The 22,045-nt window shown below is 37.1% G+C and overlaps 1 protein-coding gene across 2 annotated transcripts in view; it reads right to left on the bottom strand.

The window, feature by feature from the left end:
- Window positions 1-19,094: 19,094 nt before the first annotated feature.
- The window catches only part of trip10a (thyroid hormone receptor interactor 10a), a 34,947-nt gene continuing 31,996 nt past the window's right edge, over window positions 19,095-22,045 (bottom strand). Inside the window, exons 14-15 of one of the 2 annotated variants that reach the window (XM_067382575.1) lie at window positions 21,002-21,126; window positions 19,095-20,907 (exon numbers count right to left, since the gene is read on the bottom strand). In XM_067382575.1, coding sequence (XP_067238676.1) covers window positions 20,756-20,907; window positions 21,002-21,126 — 277 coding nt within the window. In that variant the 3' untranslated portion in view covers window positions 19,095-20,755. The remainder of the gene's footprint in view (window positions 20,908-21,001; window positions 21,127-22,045) is intronic. The other variant, XM_067382576.1, reaches the window with a different exon arrangement.

Raw genomic sequence — 22,045 nt, 5'->3', positions numbered from 1 at the left:
TGCATACGCAAGCAACCTGGAGAGGCCCAGCAAGGCCAGGCAATGTCACACTCTTCCAAACCTGCCAAATGCCTTGAGATAAGCTCAATGAAACCAACGACTTATGGTTTTTTACGCTAACAGGACCTGTGAGTGTTGGGAATATTCATATTTCAAGGATTTATTGTATGGCAGAACAGATGGAATTGGAAAATGACCAGGACAAATCTATTAGCATTTATTTCTGCACTACACCAGTCACCATGAAAGACAATTCTTGTTTTTTATGGAATATTGAAGTATTTATTATAAATGATTTATCCGTGCACATCATAATGTTTTTTGTTTTTTTTTTAATTCATGTGTCCTCATATCTTTAATTAATATAACTTCCCCTCCCACTAGCAGCGGCATCTCTTCTCTTGTCACAATCAAGTCTGTTCCTGTCACATCCCGGACTACATTTCCCATGATCCTCCATTGCTCATCACCTGCACTCACTTCACAATCACTCCACACTAATCACCACACCCAGCTGCCACACATTACCTGGACTATAAAAGACTCATACACACACCACCTCACCGTGAAATCTTGTTTACCCAGTGTGACATTTCGGAGCGTTATATCCCTGTTTACCCGTTTGTTACTGTTCCTGCATGATTCCTGTTGTACGACCCATTGCTGCCTGCCTCGATCCTTGCCTGTACCCTGACTACGACTCTGCCTGTTCCTCGCTGTTCCTGTTTGTTCCTGTTTTGACCCTGCCTGTACGACCACTCTTACTTTGTAATAAAAGCTTGCAAATGGATCTCCACCTCAGTCCCGCTGCGTTACATCTCTGATGACGTGTTTACCGCCATGAGGGCGGGACAACTTGTCACTCACATGACATCACTGCAATAGCAAATTACAACTATCCAATCAATTCCTAATGGACAAAATCAAGTCCCGCCTTACATTTTTTCAGATATTCGTCACAATAGAGTGAACAGACGTCCCGTTTTTCCCGAGACAGTCCCGCATTTCAGCTCTATTTTTAGTTTCCCGTCTTATTGAGAAAAAAAAATCATGTTTTGTCCCGTATTTCATCTTTCCTAAAATATAGTAGTGTTCTGTCACGCAAGAACAGCCCAATCAATTCATCATAGAACAAAATTACCATCCAATCACAATTCATTATCGATTAATGAAGGCGGGATAGGCGGAATCGCACTAAATGACACAGACCAAAAGCGCTCTCTCGCGCACGCGCTCTTTCTCTCTCTTTCTTGCGCACGATCCCAGTTCTCTCAGACAGCGGGCGATCAGTTCTCTTGTGCCTGAATGGTCAAATGCACACATAGTTGTCAAAATGTCCATCGTGTCGATTATGGCTTATGTGGACATAAGTCACGGCTGAAGGGCGTTGTTAGGTATAACGCGAAGCAGAGTGCCTGCAACCCCTTCAGCCGTGACTTATTCATGATACAGCACTACCCTTGAGTACCTTATTGCTTTTATAATAAGTTACCACACAATACAAATATTAAAGACAAAAATATGTATCAATGCAACTTTCATGAAGTAAACTTTCACTAAAGCCTTCCGTCCGCCGGTAAAAATAGTCCCTGAACAGCAACAAAAGTTACATTATTACGTTATTAGATGGAGGCAAAGATCGTCTTTATGAGTGTGTCAGTCAGTAGCGAAGACTTTTACATTGAAAAGACTGAATTGTTGTGAACACGGAACAAGATGCAACTGACAAAAGCTTTGACTAGGGCTGTCAGTCACGGGAAAACCCCTTAACTGTTAAAAGGACAAGATAATACATTGGACATTTAAACAGGTTGTTCATTATGAACAAGGAAAATGCTAAATCTGAATGCAGGTAATAAACTCGCTCACTCGATCTCTTTCTCACTTCTGCATAATACAATAAGCTTCAATGAAAAATATCAATTGAGGCCATCAAAAGCTCACTTAGAGTTAATCTTTTAAAACGGTAATAATTTACATTTTTATAACACTGTAAATATAATCTTTAGCACATATCAAAATTAATATCCATATTTCATACTGTACATTCATAATGCTGTGATGCCTAAATTCACATGTAGCATGATTTATGCTCATTTCAAATGTTTTATTTCTGATTTCCATAGTATCTGCAATACATCTGGCTTAACATAATTACCAGCTAATTGGTCTCAGCCAGAATTTAATCAGCCAACTTTTTTCTTTTTTACTTCAGCTGTGAATTTATCATGTTTTAAGTATTTTTATATATTTTAAACTGGAAAACAAGACAAGTCATTCTGATGAAGAAACTAATTTTGCAGACCTCTTTCATATGTTACTGTATACTGTTTCTGAAGCATTACAGGAACTATCAGTAGCTCCAAGAGGTAACCAGAAGCAATCTCTGATGCAATCAGCCTGAAAGATTATGACGCGGAAGCAGAGAGCATAATTAGCATGTGCCTTTACTCAAATCTAGCACATAACAGTTTAATGAAGGAACAGTATTTCAAGGTTAATGACGACGCAAAGCCATTACCACAGCGCTGCTCTAAGCTGCCATGCAGACAAAAGGTCTCAGACTGTGTGTGTGTGTGTGTGTGTGTGTGTATTTATAATGTTGGCACGACAATGTGTCCACAAATGTCAACAGAGCAGATGAGAAAAGTATACAGTTGTCAATGTCGGATGACACCTGTATACACACCCCCCAGCACCCCTCCCACCCCTTTGACTGACAGCAAGAGGCTAGCATCGCTAGCAATTAAAAACTTTAATTAATCAGAGCTATTTAAAGATGCCCATTCATCCCCCTCGGCAGGCGCACAGACAAGAACGAAAGATAAACGGCAAAGCCCCCCCCTTCTCTATCTTCTTCTTCCTATTTTTCCTCCCCTTCATCTCTACCCCTCTCTCCATTTAGTGAACTAAATCAGGTCTGCATGACCAGAGTGACACAAAAACAGCAGTGTGAGATTTCCACGGCTTAATAAAGTATCTATATTAATCTTTAACAGCTCATCTGGATCACTGGAGGTCTGTAATTAGTGATGCCTGTTAAGAAAGCATAACTATTACTATTGCTAATGCTTATTGTGAGAGATTTGTGCTACAGGCATGAACAATACATCAAATGATGCGTCTTGTTGAGAGGTGCGTTATTACTTTCCCAAGCGCTCAAACATACAGTATTATTTTGTGCCTGGTGAATGATAAAACGGGTGAAAGAATCCTAGACTTTGAAGGAGGGAACCGCTATAGAGACCAGAATTTCAAAGAAACTGTGGGAGGGCTCTTTTGACCACCTAGCAACCATTCAGAACACCTTGTTCTAGCACTATAGTAAGCAAAACTCACATTTTCTAAACAAATGTATAAGTCTAGTTACTAACAGTTTAATAAATGGACCTTTATGTCTTATAGAGCTGATTTTTAGCAAGAAACATGCACTTGATCTTTTAGAATTGATGTTTGGTCACAAAGCAATGGTTTTGATTGAGAGGTCTCTTCAGATTGAGATTTGATTGAGAATGTCTTGTTTGAGAGTCTCTTCAGCTTACATGAAGACAGTCTGGGGTCAAAACACAGTATGTGGGTGGTTCATCATTTACTGGCTGTCATGACTCTCAAACGGGACATATAGTGACTGATGCGCTCAAAGGCTGATTTGTGCTGCCCTGTGTGCGGCATGGCTCACAGAGTCGTCTTTTATCTCTGCTTCCTTTAAGCAGGGACTTCATGATGAAACTAGTTTTTAATCTGTAATCAGCATTGTTAGGCAGCAAATTAATTGCTTGTTTTGCCGCAACGCTCAGTAATGAAAAGGAGGGTGATATACCACAAACTTCAAAACACTGGCACTGAAGAGACAGCTGCACTGAGAACATTGTGAAAGGTCAGACATTAACCTTAACACAAAAACTGTGATTTTACCTAATCCATTAATTATACACATGCCCGGCCAAAACAAAAAAAAAAGTCACTGTTTGGATTTTAATAGGCAAATACTTAAGAGTCTATGGATGGATCATTATTACAGTGATTATTATTGTTCTAGCATGTTATATGTTTGGCAACAGTTCTTTTAATCCTAAAAGATGGAGTGTGTGGCTTTTTATTTCCTAAACAACCATGTATTAAGATGTATCATGGCCATATTCCAGGATGAAAATGTCAAGATTCATCAGGCTCAAAGTGTGAAAGAATGGTTGTGAGGGAGCAGGAAGAATCATTTTCTCACATGAGTTTTTCACTGACCTTAACCTCAGTGTAAGTTTTTGGGATGTGCTGGAGGAGACTTTACAGAGTGCTCACCTCTTGCATTGTCAATACAAGATTTTGACCAAAAAATAATGCACCTCTCGATGGAAATAACATCACAACATTTATTTCCATCGAGAGGTGCATCAATTTTTGGTCAAAATCTTGATATGAGCACTCTGTAAAGCCTCCTCCAGCACATCCCAATGACTTTCAATGAAATTAAGGACTGGACTCAGAGGTGCCAATTCATGTGTATTTTATTCTATATATATATATGCACACACACAGTTAGGTCCATATATATTTGGACACAGGCACGATATTCATACTTTTGGCTCTGTATGCCACCAGATTAAAATGAAAAAAAAAAAAAAACAAGATGCATTTGAAGAGCAGACTTTCAACCTTAGTTCAGGGGCTCATGTAATTGGACAAATGAATATAATCATAAATAAAATGTTCATTTTTAATATTTTGTTGAAAAACCTTTGCAGGCAATGACTGCCTGATATCTGGAGCCCATGGACATCACCAGAGACTGGGTTTCCTCCTTTCTGATGCTTTGCCAGACCTTAACTGCAGCTGTCTTCAGTTGTTGTTTGTTCGTGGGTCTTCCTGCCTTTACTTTTGCTTTCAGCAAGTGAAATGCATATTCAATCGGGTTGAGATCAGGTGATTGACTCGGCCATTGCAGAATATTCTATTTCTTTTCCTTAAACTCCTGTGTTGCTTTTGCAGTGTGTTTTGGATCATTGTCCATCTGTACCGTGAAATGCCGTCCAATCAACTTTGCTGCATTTGGCTTAATCTGGGCAGACAGTATATTCCTATACACTTCAGAATTCATCCGGCTGCTTCTGTTTTCTGTCACATCATCAATAAACAGCAGTGACCCAGTGCCACTGGGAGCCATGCATGCCCATGCCATTACACTGCCTCCACTATGTTTTACAGATGACCTTGTATGCTTTGGATCATGAACTGTTCCAAGCCTTCTCCATACTTTTTTCTTCCTTTCATTCTGGTAAAGGTAGATTTCATTCGTCTAAAGAATGCTTTTCCAGAACTGGTCAGGCTTTTTTAGATGTTTTTTGGCAAAGTCTAATCTGGCCTTTCTATTCTTGAGGCTTATGAATGGGTTTGCACCTTGTGGTGAACATGAATATGGAGTGTGGTACAGGGAGGATCTGGCCAAACACATTTCTGTTATTATAGCTGGAAAATTTCATTGCTGGTTAAAACTAAACAACCAAATTGGCATTTCAGCTACTGGCACATATCTTTGTGCCATCTCCATTCCTCCAGAGGAATCCCCTTATTATGATGAGGAATATCTGAACAACCTTCACACAGAAATCAGCCGTTTCCAGGCCCAGAGAAATGTGCTGCTATGTGGAGACTTTAATGCAAGAACAGGATCTGAACCTGACAACATAGATCCAAAGGGCAATGAATATGTATTTGGCCAAAACCCCCGGAGTCTCACAAAAAATCTCCCACCAAGAAGCAACCTTGACCAAACTGTAAATAAAACCGTAAGAGAGTTAGTGCAGCTCTGCCGAGCTTCGGGCCCGTACATACTTAACGGCAGGATCAGAGGGGACTCTTTAGGGAGGTTCACGTGTTGTTCAGGTCTTGGAGCTAGTGTAGTTGACTATGCCATCACTGACATGAACCCATCCTCCTTCAGTGCATTTACTGTCAAACAGCAAACTCCACTCTCTGACCATAACCAAAGTAACATTTACATCAAAACACATCACACACCAGAACAAAACAGGCTGAAAACCTGCAAAATGTATCAGGTCCAGCAGAGATACAGATGGGCTCCAGACAGCCCAAAATAATTTTTCCAAGCCCTCAATTTTCCCAGCCCACAAAATTGAATAAATACTTTCATTAATAAGAAATTTGAAACAGCTAAAAATGGTGTTAATTTGGCTAAAAAATGAAATAAATTACATATTAAAAAAAGCAGCACATAGAAGTGAATTGAAAAAGAAAGGCAAAAAATACACCAAAAGATGAAAAATAGTTTGACTCAGACTGCAAAACATTAATGAAACAACTTATCAAAATTATCAAATCTGAAACATAAAGAACCAAACAACACAGACATCAGAAGTGAATACTGTTCAAAACTAAAATAATACAAAGACACAATTAGAGCGAAAAGGCAACATCATCTGACCAAAAGTTTACAAGAGATAGAACATTCAATAAATCAGAATCAGTTCTGGGGTATGTGGAATAATCTGAGCACAACAAAACCACAAGACCTACCAATACAAGATGGAGAAATCTGGACAAAACATTTTGAAAACTTAACTTATAAAGAAATCCCACCAAAACAACTCAATGACAATTATAACCTGATCAACCATAATCTACAAACTTATGAAGACACAATTAAAAATAATCAAAATCCACTTGACTTCCCAATTACACATGAAGAACTGACATTGTCAAACTCAAAAGCCAAAAATGTAAGAAATCTTGTGGTGCTGACAGCATTCTGGGTGAAATGCTGAAACACAGCACACCTTAGCTGAAGACGGCTGTGCTCAAATTATTCAACATTGTACTTAGTTCAGGCCGTTTTCCTGACATCTGGAGCCAAGGACTTATTACCCCAATTCATAAGAGTGGGAATAAATGGGACCCTAATAATTTCAGAGGCATTTGTGTGAGCAGTAATCTGGGGAAGTTATTTAGGTGTAGTTTAAACAATAGAATTGTAAACTTCCTTACCAAACACAATGTCCTGAGTCCGAGTCAGATTGGCTTCCTTCCAAATGACAGAACAACTGACCACATTTACACCTACACACCCTAATCAAAAAACACGTAAAACAGACCAAAAACAGAAAAATATTTGCATGCTTTGTCGATTTCAAAAAAGCATTCGATTCTATTTGGCACGATGGAATATATTATAAACTTTTACAAAGCGGTATAGGGAGTAAAGTTTATGATATTATAAAAAAATGTATTCAAACAACAAATGTGCAATACGAATTGGCAACAAACACAGAATTCTTCACCCAGAAGACAGGAGTACGGCAGGGTTTCAGGCTGTAGCCTGAGTCCAACGCTGTTCAACATTTACATTAATGAACAAGCGGTGCAGTTGGAAAGGTCGACAGTTCCCGGACTCACTCTACAAGACAAGAACATCAAGCTCTTGCTGTATGCAGATGACCTGGTGCTGCTGTCACTGACAGCTGGAGAGCTACTGCCAGAACTGGGCCCTGGCAGTAAACCTCAAGAAGACCAACATTATTGTCTTCCAGAAAAGGCCCAGATGTCAAGAACACAGATACCTAGGCAATCTAGGCAGCACCTCCCTAGAACACACGATGCAGTACACTTACCTCGGTCTGATCATGACTGCATCAGGGAGTTTCAGTATGGCAGTGAATGCTCTCAAAGATAAAGTTTGAAGAGCTCTATATGCCATCAAGAAAAAATTCCAAAACATTGACTTACCTATTTCAATCTGGTGTACAATCTTTGATAGAGTGATTCAGCCCATTGCACTGTATGGAAGTGAGGTTTGGGTTCCACTCAGTGATCAGAGCTACACTAGATGGGACAGACATCCAATAGAAGCCCTACACACAGAATGTATGCAAAATTATTCTCAAACTACAAAGAAGGACACCCAATAATGCATGTAGGGCAGAATTAGCTGATTCCCATTGATTGTTAATAGACTTGTGTCGATATTCGGTAATGCGATATATCGCGATAATGAATATGCTCTGTATTGTTATCATGGACATTTCAAAATACTGTAAATAATTATTTATTGCCAATTATTAAAATGTTTATAATGCATATAAGAATACTTTCCCTATCAACCGTATAAAATGCACAGCACCGCTGTATTCTGTGTCAAAAGAACACGCACTCAGGTGTAAACAAGTCCAACGTGCAAGAGAAGCACATGGCGCAACAAGTGAAGGAGACGCGCTGAATGAAAGTGCACGTTCACTCTCTGACAGCAGAGGGCGCTGATGGAACAGCAGAATGTGACGGTTACCCCGGGAACCCCATGAGGTTTATATTTTAATCTGGACTACAACATGCCCAAATGATTAGAAATGTTCTGATCACTTGTTATTGTTCAGTAACACTTTGAGACATATGGCATGTTAATTCATTATTACCAAACTGACAATTAAAAAAAATACTTATAAAGTATTGATTATTCTTAGTTAATGTTAATTTCTTAGTTACTGTTTAATAACATTACTAAAATCAAAATAACTTATTTAATGCACCTGAGATAAAACTAACAATGATCAGTTGTGTTTCTTAACTAAAATTAACAATAAATAATACTTTCTGTAACAAATGTAGCTGTTGTTCAATCTTGCATTAAATAATGAGACCTTATTGTAAAGTGTTACCTGTTGTTCTTTATAGCCTAATTCTTTTGCACTTTAATCTATTTGAAAATTTGACTTTATATTCTTTTTGTGTATTGTATTATTGTATGTAAACATTCAGAGTTATTTTTGTTATTACAAAAAGAGTTCTTAAACCTGTTATACTATGACAACACTTTTTTTTGGCAACTTATTTTAATACCGTGATAATACCGTATACCGTGATAAAAGCTTCAGCAATTAATCGCAACATGAAAATTTGATACCGTCACATGCCTAATTGTTAATATGCAAAAAAGATCCCTCAAATTCTGGATGCATCTAAAATCAAGTCCAACAGAATAACTACATTTTAAAGCATTACAAACCCAAGAACTTCACCCTGAAAAAAGTCCCCTCAGTCAGCTGGTTCTGAGACTTACTAACCTGACTAACTCTACTAACACTAACCAGTCTCAGACCAGCACTGCTTCTCATCCAAACATCAAAATAAACCAAATTATCAAACAATCTCTGGAACATTGGGATGAGGAAACTAAAACACAAAGTAAATTACAATTCTATCGAACTCTAAAATCAAATTATGAACTAGAAGAATATCTCCAAAGTGCCAAAGACACAAAGCAGAGACGGATCCAGTCCAAGTACAGGCTCAGTGAGCACAGTCTAGCCATTGAGACCAGCAGACACAGAAAGATTACCCAGAAAGCAAAGGGTGTGTGTTCACTGTAGAACAGGAGAGATCGAGACAGAGATGCACTTCCTCCTTCACTGCCACATACACACCTATAAGAGATCTCTACTTCACCAAATTCAGCAACTCAATAAAGAACTTTACAGCCATGACTGAAGTAGAACAAATAAAGTTAATATTAGGAGAGGGACAGACAGCAGCACTGGCTGCGAGATACGTGTGGATGTGCCACAGCCTGAGAGACAGCAGGTGAATGTGTGTGTGTCTGACTTCAATGTTTCCCTACCATCCACCACAGTGACCCTCAGTACATGTGTGCATATATGTTAAAACACTGTGGTATCAAATGTTCAGACATGTTCTAAATTGTTACGCTGTTAAAAGGTGCTAAAGAGGATCTTTTCGTCGACTGAGAAACCTTAAACTGTTAGTGAGTTTTTGAAATGAGCGCATGCGTAAGAACAACCCCCCTCCTTCACAGCTCGTTTCGAGGGATCGCCTCCCAAAACTCATACACGAGTATTGGAATACGGGTTTTTACCATCGGTATTCGCTGTGTCTTGTTAGTGGATTCATTATGTCGGACTCACCGCAGGTAACTCATAATCTGCAGTTGTTACTCCTGTCTCCTGACAAAAACATTGCATGCGGCGCCTGTGGAGTGTGGAAAGTTACTGGAGCGCACACGTCTCTCACAAGGAACGTAATGGCAGTGATTGACAAGCCAGAGGGCCAATCGTTTATGCGATGATCGCGTAAACGATTGGCTGATTCTTTTAAGGCCCTACCTCGTGCACAGATGATGTATATTAATATTAACAGATGATGTATAATAAATATCCCTTTCAGTGCACCTAATAAATAGTCTTTTATCAGTTAGTAAAGACAGTTTCAAGTAATATTGCAAAAATGTATAAAACAAAACATCCTCTTTAGAACCTTTAATTTAAATTTAAGTTATGTTATAATATTTGATAATGTTATAATATTTGATAATATTTTCTTCTATTATACAGATGTTTTTATTTTTGTTTTATGTATATATGCTTTGGCAATATTGTATTATTTACAGTCATGCCAATAAAGCAATTTTGAATTTGGATTTAGATACAGACAGACAGACAGACAGATAGACAGATAGATAGATAGATAGATAGATAGATAGATAGATAGATAGATAGATAGATAGATAGATAGATAGATAGATAGATAGATAGATAGATAGATAGATAGATAGATAGATAGATAGATAGATAGATACGTTTTGGTTGAACTGCAGTACTGAAGAATAATGTTTGTATAGTGCTTTTCATAAGTGCCTTATACTCTAGTTAGGAGACTAATGTTGTGTGAAAAGAACATTCAAGAGCTCTCTCAAATGTTCAGATGGGCAATTCCATCCTGAAAATATCCAGCCGCTGTGATATGAACATAAAGCGGAAATTGGTCCTTTGATAAGCAGTAAACAAACCACTCACGCATATATACAGTTACGGTATGACAATACAAGCAGAAGCGCAGCCACGAGTGTGACATCAAATACATCAAACATTTACACATAAAGAAAATACATGGACACACACACACACCTCATCACCACCAGCAGCTCACTCAGTGAGTCACATATGCTGAAATGTATAAAAAAAAAATTAAAAGTGCCAAAACACAATTCATCATTCTCCCTTGGGAACGGCCTCCGTCATGCTCATATTTCAGATCTTTAGTATATGTCATGTTAAATCAATATTTTGAGCGCTCATGTGCCATGTTTTATTGAAGTTAAAATCATTAGGCGTTTATAGATTATACACCAGTGTAATACATGAAACCTCCAGACTAGACGTATCAAAATTATACAGCAAAAACATCATTAATCATTCCATTAACAGAATGCAGGTATTGCTTCCAAACAGATTTGGCTGTTATTCAATCAAAGTGCAAGTAATTCCTGCTGCATGAGCCACATTCAATAAACACAAACCCTGGGGCCATATACAGTTTACAGCACAAATAACGTTGTTGTAAAACTTAGAAACAATATCACACTGTGGCATTTTACTAATCTTGACATCAACTGCACTACAAAAAAAAAGAATTTTGTTTTGTTTTCCAGTCATTTTTATTAGTTCATTAATTGAATTAATTTATTCATGAATCATAATGAATTATGTTTATTTTTCTTACCCCATTGGGTAAATATTTTTTTCTTGTTTTACGTCTTACTTAATGTTTCTGGATTTATTCCTAAAATAAGCAAAAACATACTTGCCAATTAATGTTAAATTTTATTTATATCCAATTTGATTAAATTCGTTTCAATTTATCTTTCAAATGAGTAAAATTTTACTTTCAAATTAGTAAATTCATCATTGATGTTTAGATATATTATTGTCACTGGAAAACAAGACAAAAAATACTGATTTAGAAATGCATTATTTTTTTTGCAGTGTGTATGAATCACCTTGACGAATGATAAGAAAATGAAATCAGTTGTTGTGTATGTCTATTTGCTGAGTACAGAATAATCTAGAATAGTGGAGCTGATGTTTTATGTATTTCCTTTTATAAAGTGCAGGTCCTGCTCTCACCAGTGAAAGAGTGATGGTTCCAAGCGGTGGGGCGCTTATCTTTGTGAAGAGCCTGTTCCCCAGAAAGCCCTTCGTTACCAGGGACCTATCACTTTCAGCCAGGTTAGCACAGCGTTATGGTAAAACTGACCTTTAATGTGTTTTGGAGAGCAATGTCAAAGCATACAAATGAGGTAGTACACCGCCTGAGGAGCAAACAAAAGAGACACAATAAAAGCACAGCACAACACAGTAAAACACAAAGAAATTTAAATATCATATCAAGCTGTGAAAATAGATGCTTTAAGAGAATTGCAAGTAAAAAACACTGCATATATGAAATTACAAACCTTCTTTAAAGTTAAAGGATTAGTTCACTTTTAAATAAACATTTGCTGATAATTTACTCACCCCCATGTCATCCAAGATGTCCACGTCTTTCTTTCTTCAGTCGAAAAGAAATTAAGGTTTTTGATGAAAACATTCCAGGATTTTTCTCCATATAATGGACTTCAATGGGCACCAAAAGGTTCAAGGTCCAAATGACAGTTTCAGCGCAGCTTCAAATAGCTTTAAACAATACCAGACGATGAATAAGGGTCTTATCTAGCGAAACGATCGGTCATTTAAAAAAAAAAAAAAAAGTTTAAGTTTTATAAGCACACATGCTCCCCTTGCTCTGTTCTGCGATGCGCGTTCGTGACGTCACGTTATACGCAATTACGTTGAAAAGGTCATGCTTGACGTAGGCAGAAGTACCGACTCAGTGTTTACAAGTTGAACGTGCAAATAATAACCCTGCATCCCAATATGCATGCTATCCAGCCTATCCGCCCTAAATAGTACTGAAAATTACTCATGTATGCACATTGAGACGCGCAGGCTCGGTCAAACGCCGTTTACAAAAAAAGGTAAAACAACTAATGGTTCTTCCATCCTGTGTTGTCAGTGACATCAGACTGTCATACCCTTCTCCATCAGAACAAAAACACCTCTAAAGGGGGTCGCACACTGGACGCGAAGCTCGGCGCCGCACTGCGTCATGTCTCTGACAACAGGTATCGCACACCGGCTGCGCACATTATATACGCACAAGCTCAATTTTGACTCAACTCCTGATAGAAGAGCTGCACAATGGGAGTGTTTTACGTCAACAGGGAAACGTTACATATGCCTATGCTTTAAAAATTCACACTGAGGTTAGTGTACATTGAAAAATGGCACAACAAAACAAAAGGAAAAAAAAGGCTACGTTTATTATACATTTTTATGTTTTATTCAAGCTGTTAAACTAAAAGTGTAAAACTGATGTATCTTGCAGCACAGGGTGAAGTCAGTATGTACATTAATGACGATTTGAGAGAAATATAATATACACATAATGTAGAACAATGTACATGGCGCTCTGTGCCGCCGCGGACAGGCGCCGAATGTGACGGTATAAGGGCAACGGAATGCAGGGCAACAACTCATATGGCTTATAGAATGCAGTTAGAATGTCCATAAACTTCAAGATATGAAAGGCGAAAGGTGATTGATTTGAACCCTTTGAAGCGTACAACAACTCTGGTAAGATCAGAACATTCACTGCTTAATTCAAACGTGGTTTTACCCTTTGGCTGCGGTGGCAGCCCCCTATCGCACATTATTGATCAACTGACATGATTTAAAGGATTAATTCACTTTCAAATGAAAATTAGCCCAAGCTTTACTCAGTCTCAAGCCACAACTTTCTTCTTTCTGATGAACACAGACAGAAATAATATTAATAAATATCCTGAGCTTTATAATGGCAGTTAACAGGGGTCATGAGTATAAGCTGAAGAAAGTGTCTCCATCCGCATCCATCCATCATAAACATATTCCACACGGTTCTGGGGGGTTAATAAAGGCCTTCTGAAGCAAAGCGATGCGTTTGTGTAAAAAAAAATCCATATTTAACAAGTTATGAAGTAAAATATCTAGCTTCTGCCAGACTGCTTTCCGTATATTTTTTCGCATCGTTTCACTTCAAAAGGCCTTTATTAACCCCCCGGAGCTGCATGGAGCACGTTTATGATGGCACTTTTTTCAGCTCATACTTGTTGGTTCCGTTCACTGCATTATAAAGCTCGGATGCGTCAGGATATTTATTAATATATCTCAGATTGTGTTCATCAGAAAGAAGAAAGTCATACACACCTAAGATGGCTTCAGGGTGAGTAAAGCTTGGGGTCATTTTCATTTGAAAGTGAACTAATCCTTTAAAAGACAAAACACATTCAAATATTTGACAATAGGCGCGATATGTTTCTCCCGGTTGGTGCCCACATTCCATAACCGAGCGCGCACACGTAATATCTGAGCCAGATTAGAGCCATGAGGACACTATTGAGAGCACGAGAGTTTTGTGGAGAGATTCATGCCGCACATTACATTGATGCGCACATGCATCGTTAAAAATGCCAGTAACTGCCTCAAGTGAACTATAAAAATGAAAATAACGTCACATCTGAAAGCTGCAGCCGTTTTTTATTGGTTAAAATGAATGGAGATTATCTCATATTTTTCCATAGATGCTCAGTGCCTATATAGCCTATAGTTCATGAAAGGCTATAGTTAACAAGTTTGTGAATATTTTGAATAAAAAAGCAAAAATTAAAGTGATAGTAATACAGTTCTGTTGTGCCTGCGTGACCCCCACCCACCCACACACACACAAACACACACACACACACATTAATAATAAATGTGCACATATTGTGAATTAATTTAATAAACTTTGTAACCTAGCTTTCTTGGTAACCTTCAGTTAATTAACTGATTAATTTTTAACTTAAAAAGATTCATAAAACATCAGTTGATCATATGTTTACTTTCCATATTTCCATATTGATAAAAATAAATTAATTTAAAAAAATCAAGATATATGTAACGGAATCCACCTAGTAGTCACTGTGCAAGTAAACCTCACTCCTCTGATCTCAAGAGATGCTCTAGCAACTGATGATAGAGGTTGCAGCCTTTAGCCTGGGTAAGGGGTTACATATAGTTCACCGCAAAATTTAAATTCAGTCATCATTTACTCAACCTCATCGTCCAAAAGTTTGTGTAGTAAATTCTATGTTGAATCGGATAAAATATTTCTTGAATCTACTTTTTGTAATGTCGGTTTGATGCTTTACACAATAATGACTTATCTTTTGTGACTGATTTCTCTGCCATGATGTACGATAAATTTGTGCTTAATTAGATTAATCGCCACATCATGTAATTAATTAGATTAAAAATTGTAATCACTTCCCAGCCCTAGTTTAAACCAGACACCACACCACAGAGCAAGTTCACCTAAGAAGTGTCATTAAACAATTAACTCAATGAACATACAGTACCATACCTGAAACATATTCCCTCTGCACTTCGGCAACTTCGGGCTTCCACGCACAAGGTATCCAGATAGGACTTTCTTCGACAGGGAAAGTGTGTGGCCTCAAAATTAATGACACACACATAAAACGGCAGCAAATACTTTATTAAATTAATAATTAACCTTTGATTTTCGTGATCTAAAATTGTCCCTTATCAGCACAGTATCCATCCATTTCGCTTAGAAATTTGTGAAATGTCAATAAAATAATACTAGCCTACATAATTACAGATCAGTTTAATGCTTCATTTTGTATGAGACAGAAATGCATGTAAAGTACATTTGTTAAGCATTACAGCATAAGTCTGTCTGTTGAGCAGATGAAAGTGAAAATAGTATGGTAGTCCACCAATTAAGTTTTACCTAACAGGATGTTTCATGTCGGCACAATAACAACAGCTGCTTTATTGAATAGGCAAGCCTTTATCTTCCTTTTCCTTTTCACAAAGTGGAGACAAATTCCACTTAAGTATGTGTTCTGACACAACATAAGGGACGCAAGAGGAACGGCCCGGATAATTGGGTTAATTGCAAAAAGCATGCAATTAGCTCTAATTGAAGTAACCACGGTTGCATTCAGAGGTACTGATTCACTGCTGAGAGTAGCTATGGCTTTAACAATATCTTCTGAAACTGAAAGCAAGCAAGATAGGTGCTACAAAAAGCATTTATAAAGGTCAATCAAATGTCATGTTTTGGGCAGATAATGAGATGATAAAAAAAAAATCCTCAGTGCTGTGGACATGAGGGAATAAAGAAATAGAGCAACAGGTAGGCTGGTATCAAGAACCCAAGACAGACCTCCATTGTGTCCCGTTTTGCATATCTCTCCTAAATAGCATACAGGAACTGATTGTTTCTGTCTCAAACAGTGTTCAAAATAGTATTCCAAAGGTGCACGGATAATATTTCAGGTGGATTTATGAAGTATGCATCCAGGTGTGCTTTTTAGGTAGTATTATCCACAATCCCCAGTGCAACATAAGTGTTTGTGATGTGATGGTGAGGAGAAGCAAAAACATAATCAGTGTATAACATGACAAGTGAATGATACTGTAAGTACCAATACTTGGGGGCACTTTTGCTGAGTTCCATTGAAGTCGGAATTTGTTCCTACTGGAATAATGCACAATAGCCTAAAGTTTTAGGCAACACGGCAAATTATAAACATCCTTTTTAAACAAATAAAAGGTAAAGTTCTTACATTAGCTACACAATCACAAAACCTGATTAGAGATAGATAAGCTTTCCCCCCTCTTGATAATTGTACACTAAACAAAATGCTAGCATTGGGTTTGTTTGATTTTTAGGCATAATTTTCCGAGCATTAGACAGACTCTCTTATGTCAGAGATATCAAGTATATCCCACATCTGGGGGTATTAATACAGAATTCATTAAATTATTTATATCATTGTATTATTGGATGAGTGACCACCAGACTCCCCCAGGTGAAAAAAAAGTACATTTCTATAATGTACTTAAAGTACTCTATGTTCATGCACTAATTTTGTACTTAATATACTAAAAATTCTTCTTTAGTACTTCTTAAGATAATCTTAAGAACATGTAAGTGTACTCAACTGTGCTATTTTGAGACACCATGAAATATGAACTAAAATGTGCTTTTAATATACTATTTCTGTATTTAAAAAATATATTTAGATAGCCTACCAATTATAGTGCATTTGAACCTATAGTGTACTACAAGTGGTAACTAAATATATTTTTTAAATACAGCGATAGCACATTTTAGTTCATATTTCATGGTGTCTCAAAACAGCACAGTTGAGTACACTTACATGTTCTTAAGATTATCTTAAGAAGTACTAAAGAAGAATTTTTAGTATATTAAGTACAAAATTAGTGCGCGAAAATAGAGCACTTTAACTTAAACATTTTTGAAATGTACTTTTTTTTCACCTCGGCCAGACAAAATCTATTTACCTCAAATGGTGCCTCTGGAGGGCGCTAAAGTGTTTAATCATTATCAATATATATATATATATATATATATAAATAACTCTATAAATGAGTTCCAAATTAGACTTATTTTTGAGCCCCACACTTTTCAGCGCTCCAGAACTCAAACGTTGGATAGTTTGGGCAAAAAGAATAGTTATTTCTGAAATAAATGCAACTCTTGAGTTCTTATATCGAACGATTTAGTGGTACAGTTTGTTAGCTGTGTCTTGAATGGATGGTTCATGCAGTTTTAAACATTATGAACATATTTTTTTATTAAATAAAATGATTAGCTAACATAGCCTATATGAATGTGTGCATTATCACCTCTGTGATGACATTCACTGTCAATAATTCACCTTGACAATGATCAATGCACTTCTACAGCTATGTTTCTATATTCGTTCTAATGTGTCAGAGGAATGTTCTTAAACTCTATTCAAAGTAATATCATACCTTCTGTTCTCTTCAAACGTCAAAAGATCCGCTTCAACCGTTCTAATGACGAAAGCTCCGGCGTGACCGTGCGCAGCGCGGTACAATACTGAGTTCTGATTGGTCGATCGCTGTTATTTATAGTTTGCTAATTATCATACACGATATTTTACAATTTTGTTTACATGATAATAATAACCTACATAACACTGCTCATCTAAAGGGAGTGGTGGGGGTGCTTGTTGTCATTTTTCTTCATGAAGGGTTAAGCCATCCCCCCTCAAATCGAGCCCTGGATGACACTGAGTGCCATTGTAACACATCATAGAAGGCTATATTGAGCATTTATATACGTAAATAAAATATCAGAGCTATTTAGCAATATTAACTCAGATTCATATTCTAGGCTATATCCACATATGCGAAAATATGTAGGCTATTCATATTCACATAATTCACATGAAATGCACATTTAAATTTTCAGATGAAGCATTTGGGGGAATTTGTATTTTGCATGTGTATTTGGCGCCCTCTGGACAAGCACTGATGAACAAGTGAAAGAGATTCTCACAGCCGAAAATCATTTCTATGAAGAAATTATTTTTTCATAGACGCACACGTCTTTCTCAGTTCAGTCAATATGTATTGCGAACAAAACCTGGTGAGTTATGAACGGCTGATTACAGTGTGCACAGCAAATGCATTGTTTTTGTTCTTTCATACAGTAATATATTTCCGTGAATGTGTTGTGATTATATTCATAAAATATTTAAGGTTTTTAACAGCAAGGAGGAGTAGGAGAAAGCTGACCTGCATGGTAGCCTAGTAATAATAATCGAAGCCGAGTTCTTATAATACTAATATAAAGGTTTTGTCGGCCTCAGTGCGTACAGCGAGTTGTCAAACAGCCTATGGATATTTTGATCTGTGCATCTTACGATCTGGGGCTTTTTGCTATATAATATTTGGCAGCTACTCAGATTTACACGTCTAAAAGCATATTGTTAAATCACTCCTCCAGGAGATTTCCAACTACCTTGACCGATTTTAGTTTGACTCAGAAAGACGTGTCTGTTTTTTTGTTTTAGTCTGTATATAGACATGGACAACAGTATCATTACAAATCTGCAGCAAAATGTACGAGGGAAACTATGGTCCAGTTCAAATTTGTGGCGCAATACTGCCACCTGTCGGAAACCTTCCCTGAATCAATGAGGCACGAGGTGTCGTGATTTACCACTGTTCTTTGCATGACGTACAAAAAGCCAATGATCAATAAATAGATACATTTATCAATTGCAGTAATAATCAGAATAAATTAGCCGAAAGCATAACTTTATATTGTGTACGATTGACAGGCGGTCAAAATTGTGTGTAGTATATTTCCGGTTTTACTACGTTTTGTTATTTATTTTACTAACACTTGATTTTTTTCCCCCAAAAAAAGTAATGGGAGATGATTTTCTTTTTCCTTCAGGTTTTAGGACTAAAAACTGAGCAGTTGTAGCTCTGTTTATGATATATTTATGTCCGTCAAATTCGGAGCTGCCACTTTTTGAGCACATGAAAAGTTTACTTGACAAGCAGCAGCAACCTCCTATTAACAGCAGGCGGCACGTCTAAGCTTCTGTGAAAAACAATGGTAGTATGATCATGTGACCTCAATATGTGAAATCAATTTTTACTATTTGCTGCAACAAAAAAAAAATCAATAACTAATCCCAAAAGCTATATGACTTGCTTACAAATCTCTTTTCAATTGAGAATTCCACTCAAAAACAAAACAAAACGTCAATTTGGAAATGTGCTTGACATTTATAAAGACAATAAAATAGTGTATTCTGAGTATGGTACACACACACAAAGTTAAAGGCACCTTGACTTAAACATTTACAGTTCTGCCTTGGATTCAATCAAAGACAAACAAAACAAATGTTGAAATGAGGCTTTGAACCCTTGAAATTAGAACTCTATTCTTAACTATACAATCTTTATTCATCAAGAATAAAAAGCTAATAAGACAATAGGTGTTGTGATGCCTAAAATATATTATTTCACATATAAATGAAAATCCTAAATTTGTTTTGTTGCCTAAAATAGTTTTTCTTAGTTGCTAGTACACTGTTGATCTATCTGAAATAGCAAATGTGTGCAGTTACCTCTTATATAAATGTGATTTATTGTTTATTTAATATACAAAACACTTATTTATATACTCAATAAATTATATTCTTTTATTCCAACAAACTATTTATTGTACTACATATTTGTAGATTTGAAAACGGTGGTTTTCTCTGCAGATTGTGAGACTTTGATTGTCATAATTTTGTACTGCTGCTGAGTACATCAACTTGTGTATTTGTGTCTTACAAAAAAAAAAAAAAAAAGAGGAGCTACTTAATATTACTTGGGCGCTCAGTATTTTCTATACACAGAAATGTTAGGTCTTATCGATGTGGCATTCATGTTATTGCACACTTAGGGAAGCATATGCAACACTTACTCTTGTAAAATGTAATTTTTGGCCACTCAGATCTTTAAAGCAAATACTTCAAGTTAAAACGCTGCTTTTGAGCTGGATTTCTGCCTGCAGAGAGATAGTTATGCTTTTTGCTCCAGGCGTGAAATCACATCATCAAGGTGCAGATGGAAGATCTTTGAGGAGGACACGTGAAGTGGATCATGGCCAGACAAAATATCTCAGCTCTGCTATCGAAAGTCTCCATCAGGCAGAGTCACCACAGGAACTCATGTGTCTGTTGAGCAATAGCTGCGAGTACATGGCACCCTGCTGCATTGTTTTCCCATGCAAAATAAGGAGAAAAATTATTCCAAACTTGTCTACCTCATTTCCTCACATAATACACACCCTGAGATACTCATTCATCCTTAGAGAGGAGTGTATTAGCCCATTGTGCAGTGATTCCCCCCTAAATTCTCCCTTCGAGAGGAGCAGCAAGCCATGTTGGGAGATAATGAGTGGTAATCTGAAGCTACTCATAGTGTTTGGTATAGTGCATCTCTGCTGCAGCGGGTGGAAAGGAATGAGGTCATTTATTAAGCGTGATGGTAGCATAAGAAGTTGGGATGTAGCCCTCGTCCCCGTTGTTCCGGCGCACCCGCGTCCATCCATCGCCCTTATCCTCCTCCACTACAGACAGCACCTCCCCTTCCTGCATGGATATGGTTCCCTCGCTGGAGCCTGTGGACAGATGGATGATCGTGGAGGCGAGTGTCAGAGGAAAAGAGGTGGTTATGATATTCGCCAGCGCTTGTGCGAAGCCATTTAATCATACCTGGGAAATTATAGAGTGCTGTGCATTGACCGATCGGTGTGGCGACTTCCTCTTCCTCAAAGTCGTCGTCAAACTCCGTGTAGACGGCTTGGGAGGGGTCCGTGTCATCTGAGAGAGCTCCGGGACTAAAAAGAGCACATTATGTAAACGCAATCCAATCGCCATGACCAGATTAAACCAATTTTAAGGTTTCTAAAAATCTGAATAAGACAGCTGGAATATTCCTGTATTAATTTGAATTCTGTTTATTTATATCAAAGTAATTTGAGTAAAACGAGAAAATTGAGCTACAGAAATCATGACTTTTTACAAACATTTAAGAGGAAAATTAAGGAATAAAATGTTCCTTAATCATTTGAGAAGAGTTTGATGTACAATCAAAACATACTATAACTTTCCCAGAAATGGTGTAAAAATTAGTCAATCTGTACTAATGCTACATTGTGACATCAACATCACAAAGGTCAATGTTTACATAAAATAATAATAACAACAAGAGAGAGAGACTAAAAAAAAATAATAATTTTACTAACACTTTGGACTTCCTCTTCCTCAAAGTCTACTTTCTACAAGCACTTTGCTGGTGAAACTGGGAGTTGACACGGCACTTGCATACTGTAGCACTCCTGTTGATTTGATTGCTTCTACTACTCTTATTTGTAAGTCGCTTTAGAGAAAAGCTAAATGACTAAATTAAATTTTTTCTTTTTTTTACTGAAATAACAAAAAACAATTAATCATTCCCCTGATCGGTGCATAAAATTCCATAATATTATCAACATTTAAAAATGACTGCAGACTGGATACAAGGTCCACTATACTATATACTGACTTTCAAAAGCATCTAAAGTTTGTCTGTCATTTTTATATAGGGAACTTTTCTTTAGTTTTTTTTTTTTCAGTTTTTTAATTAACACAATGAAATCAGAGTCTCATGACCTACATTCATTGCACTCTTGAGTGCCGTTGTCAAGGACACGAATGATAATGAGTTGATTAAATTACTTTGTAGAATTCCTAATAATGAATATTATGTAATGGTAT

Source organism: Chanodichthys erythropterus, chromosome 3, assembly GCF_024489055.1.
Source record: "Chanodichthys erythropterus isolate Z2021 chromosome 3, ASM2448905v1, whole genome shotgun sequence".
Taxonomy (NCBI): domain Eukaryota; kingdom Metazoa; phylum Chordata; class Actinopteri; order Cypriniformes; family Xenocyprididae; genus Chanodichthys; species Chanodichthys erythropterus.
Note: the sequence above shows the minus strand (reverse complement) of the source record. Positions and strands in the feature narration are given on the sequence as shown.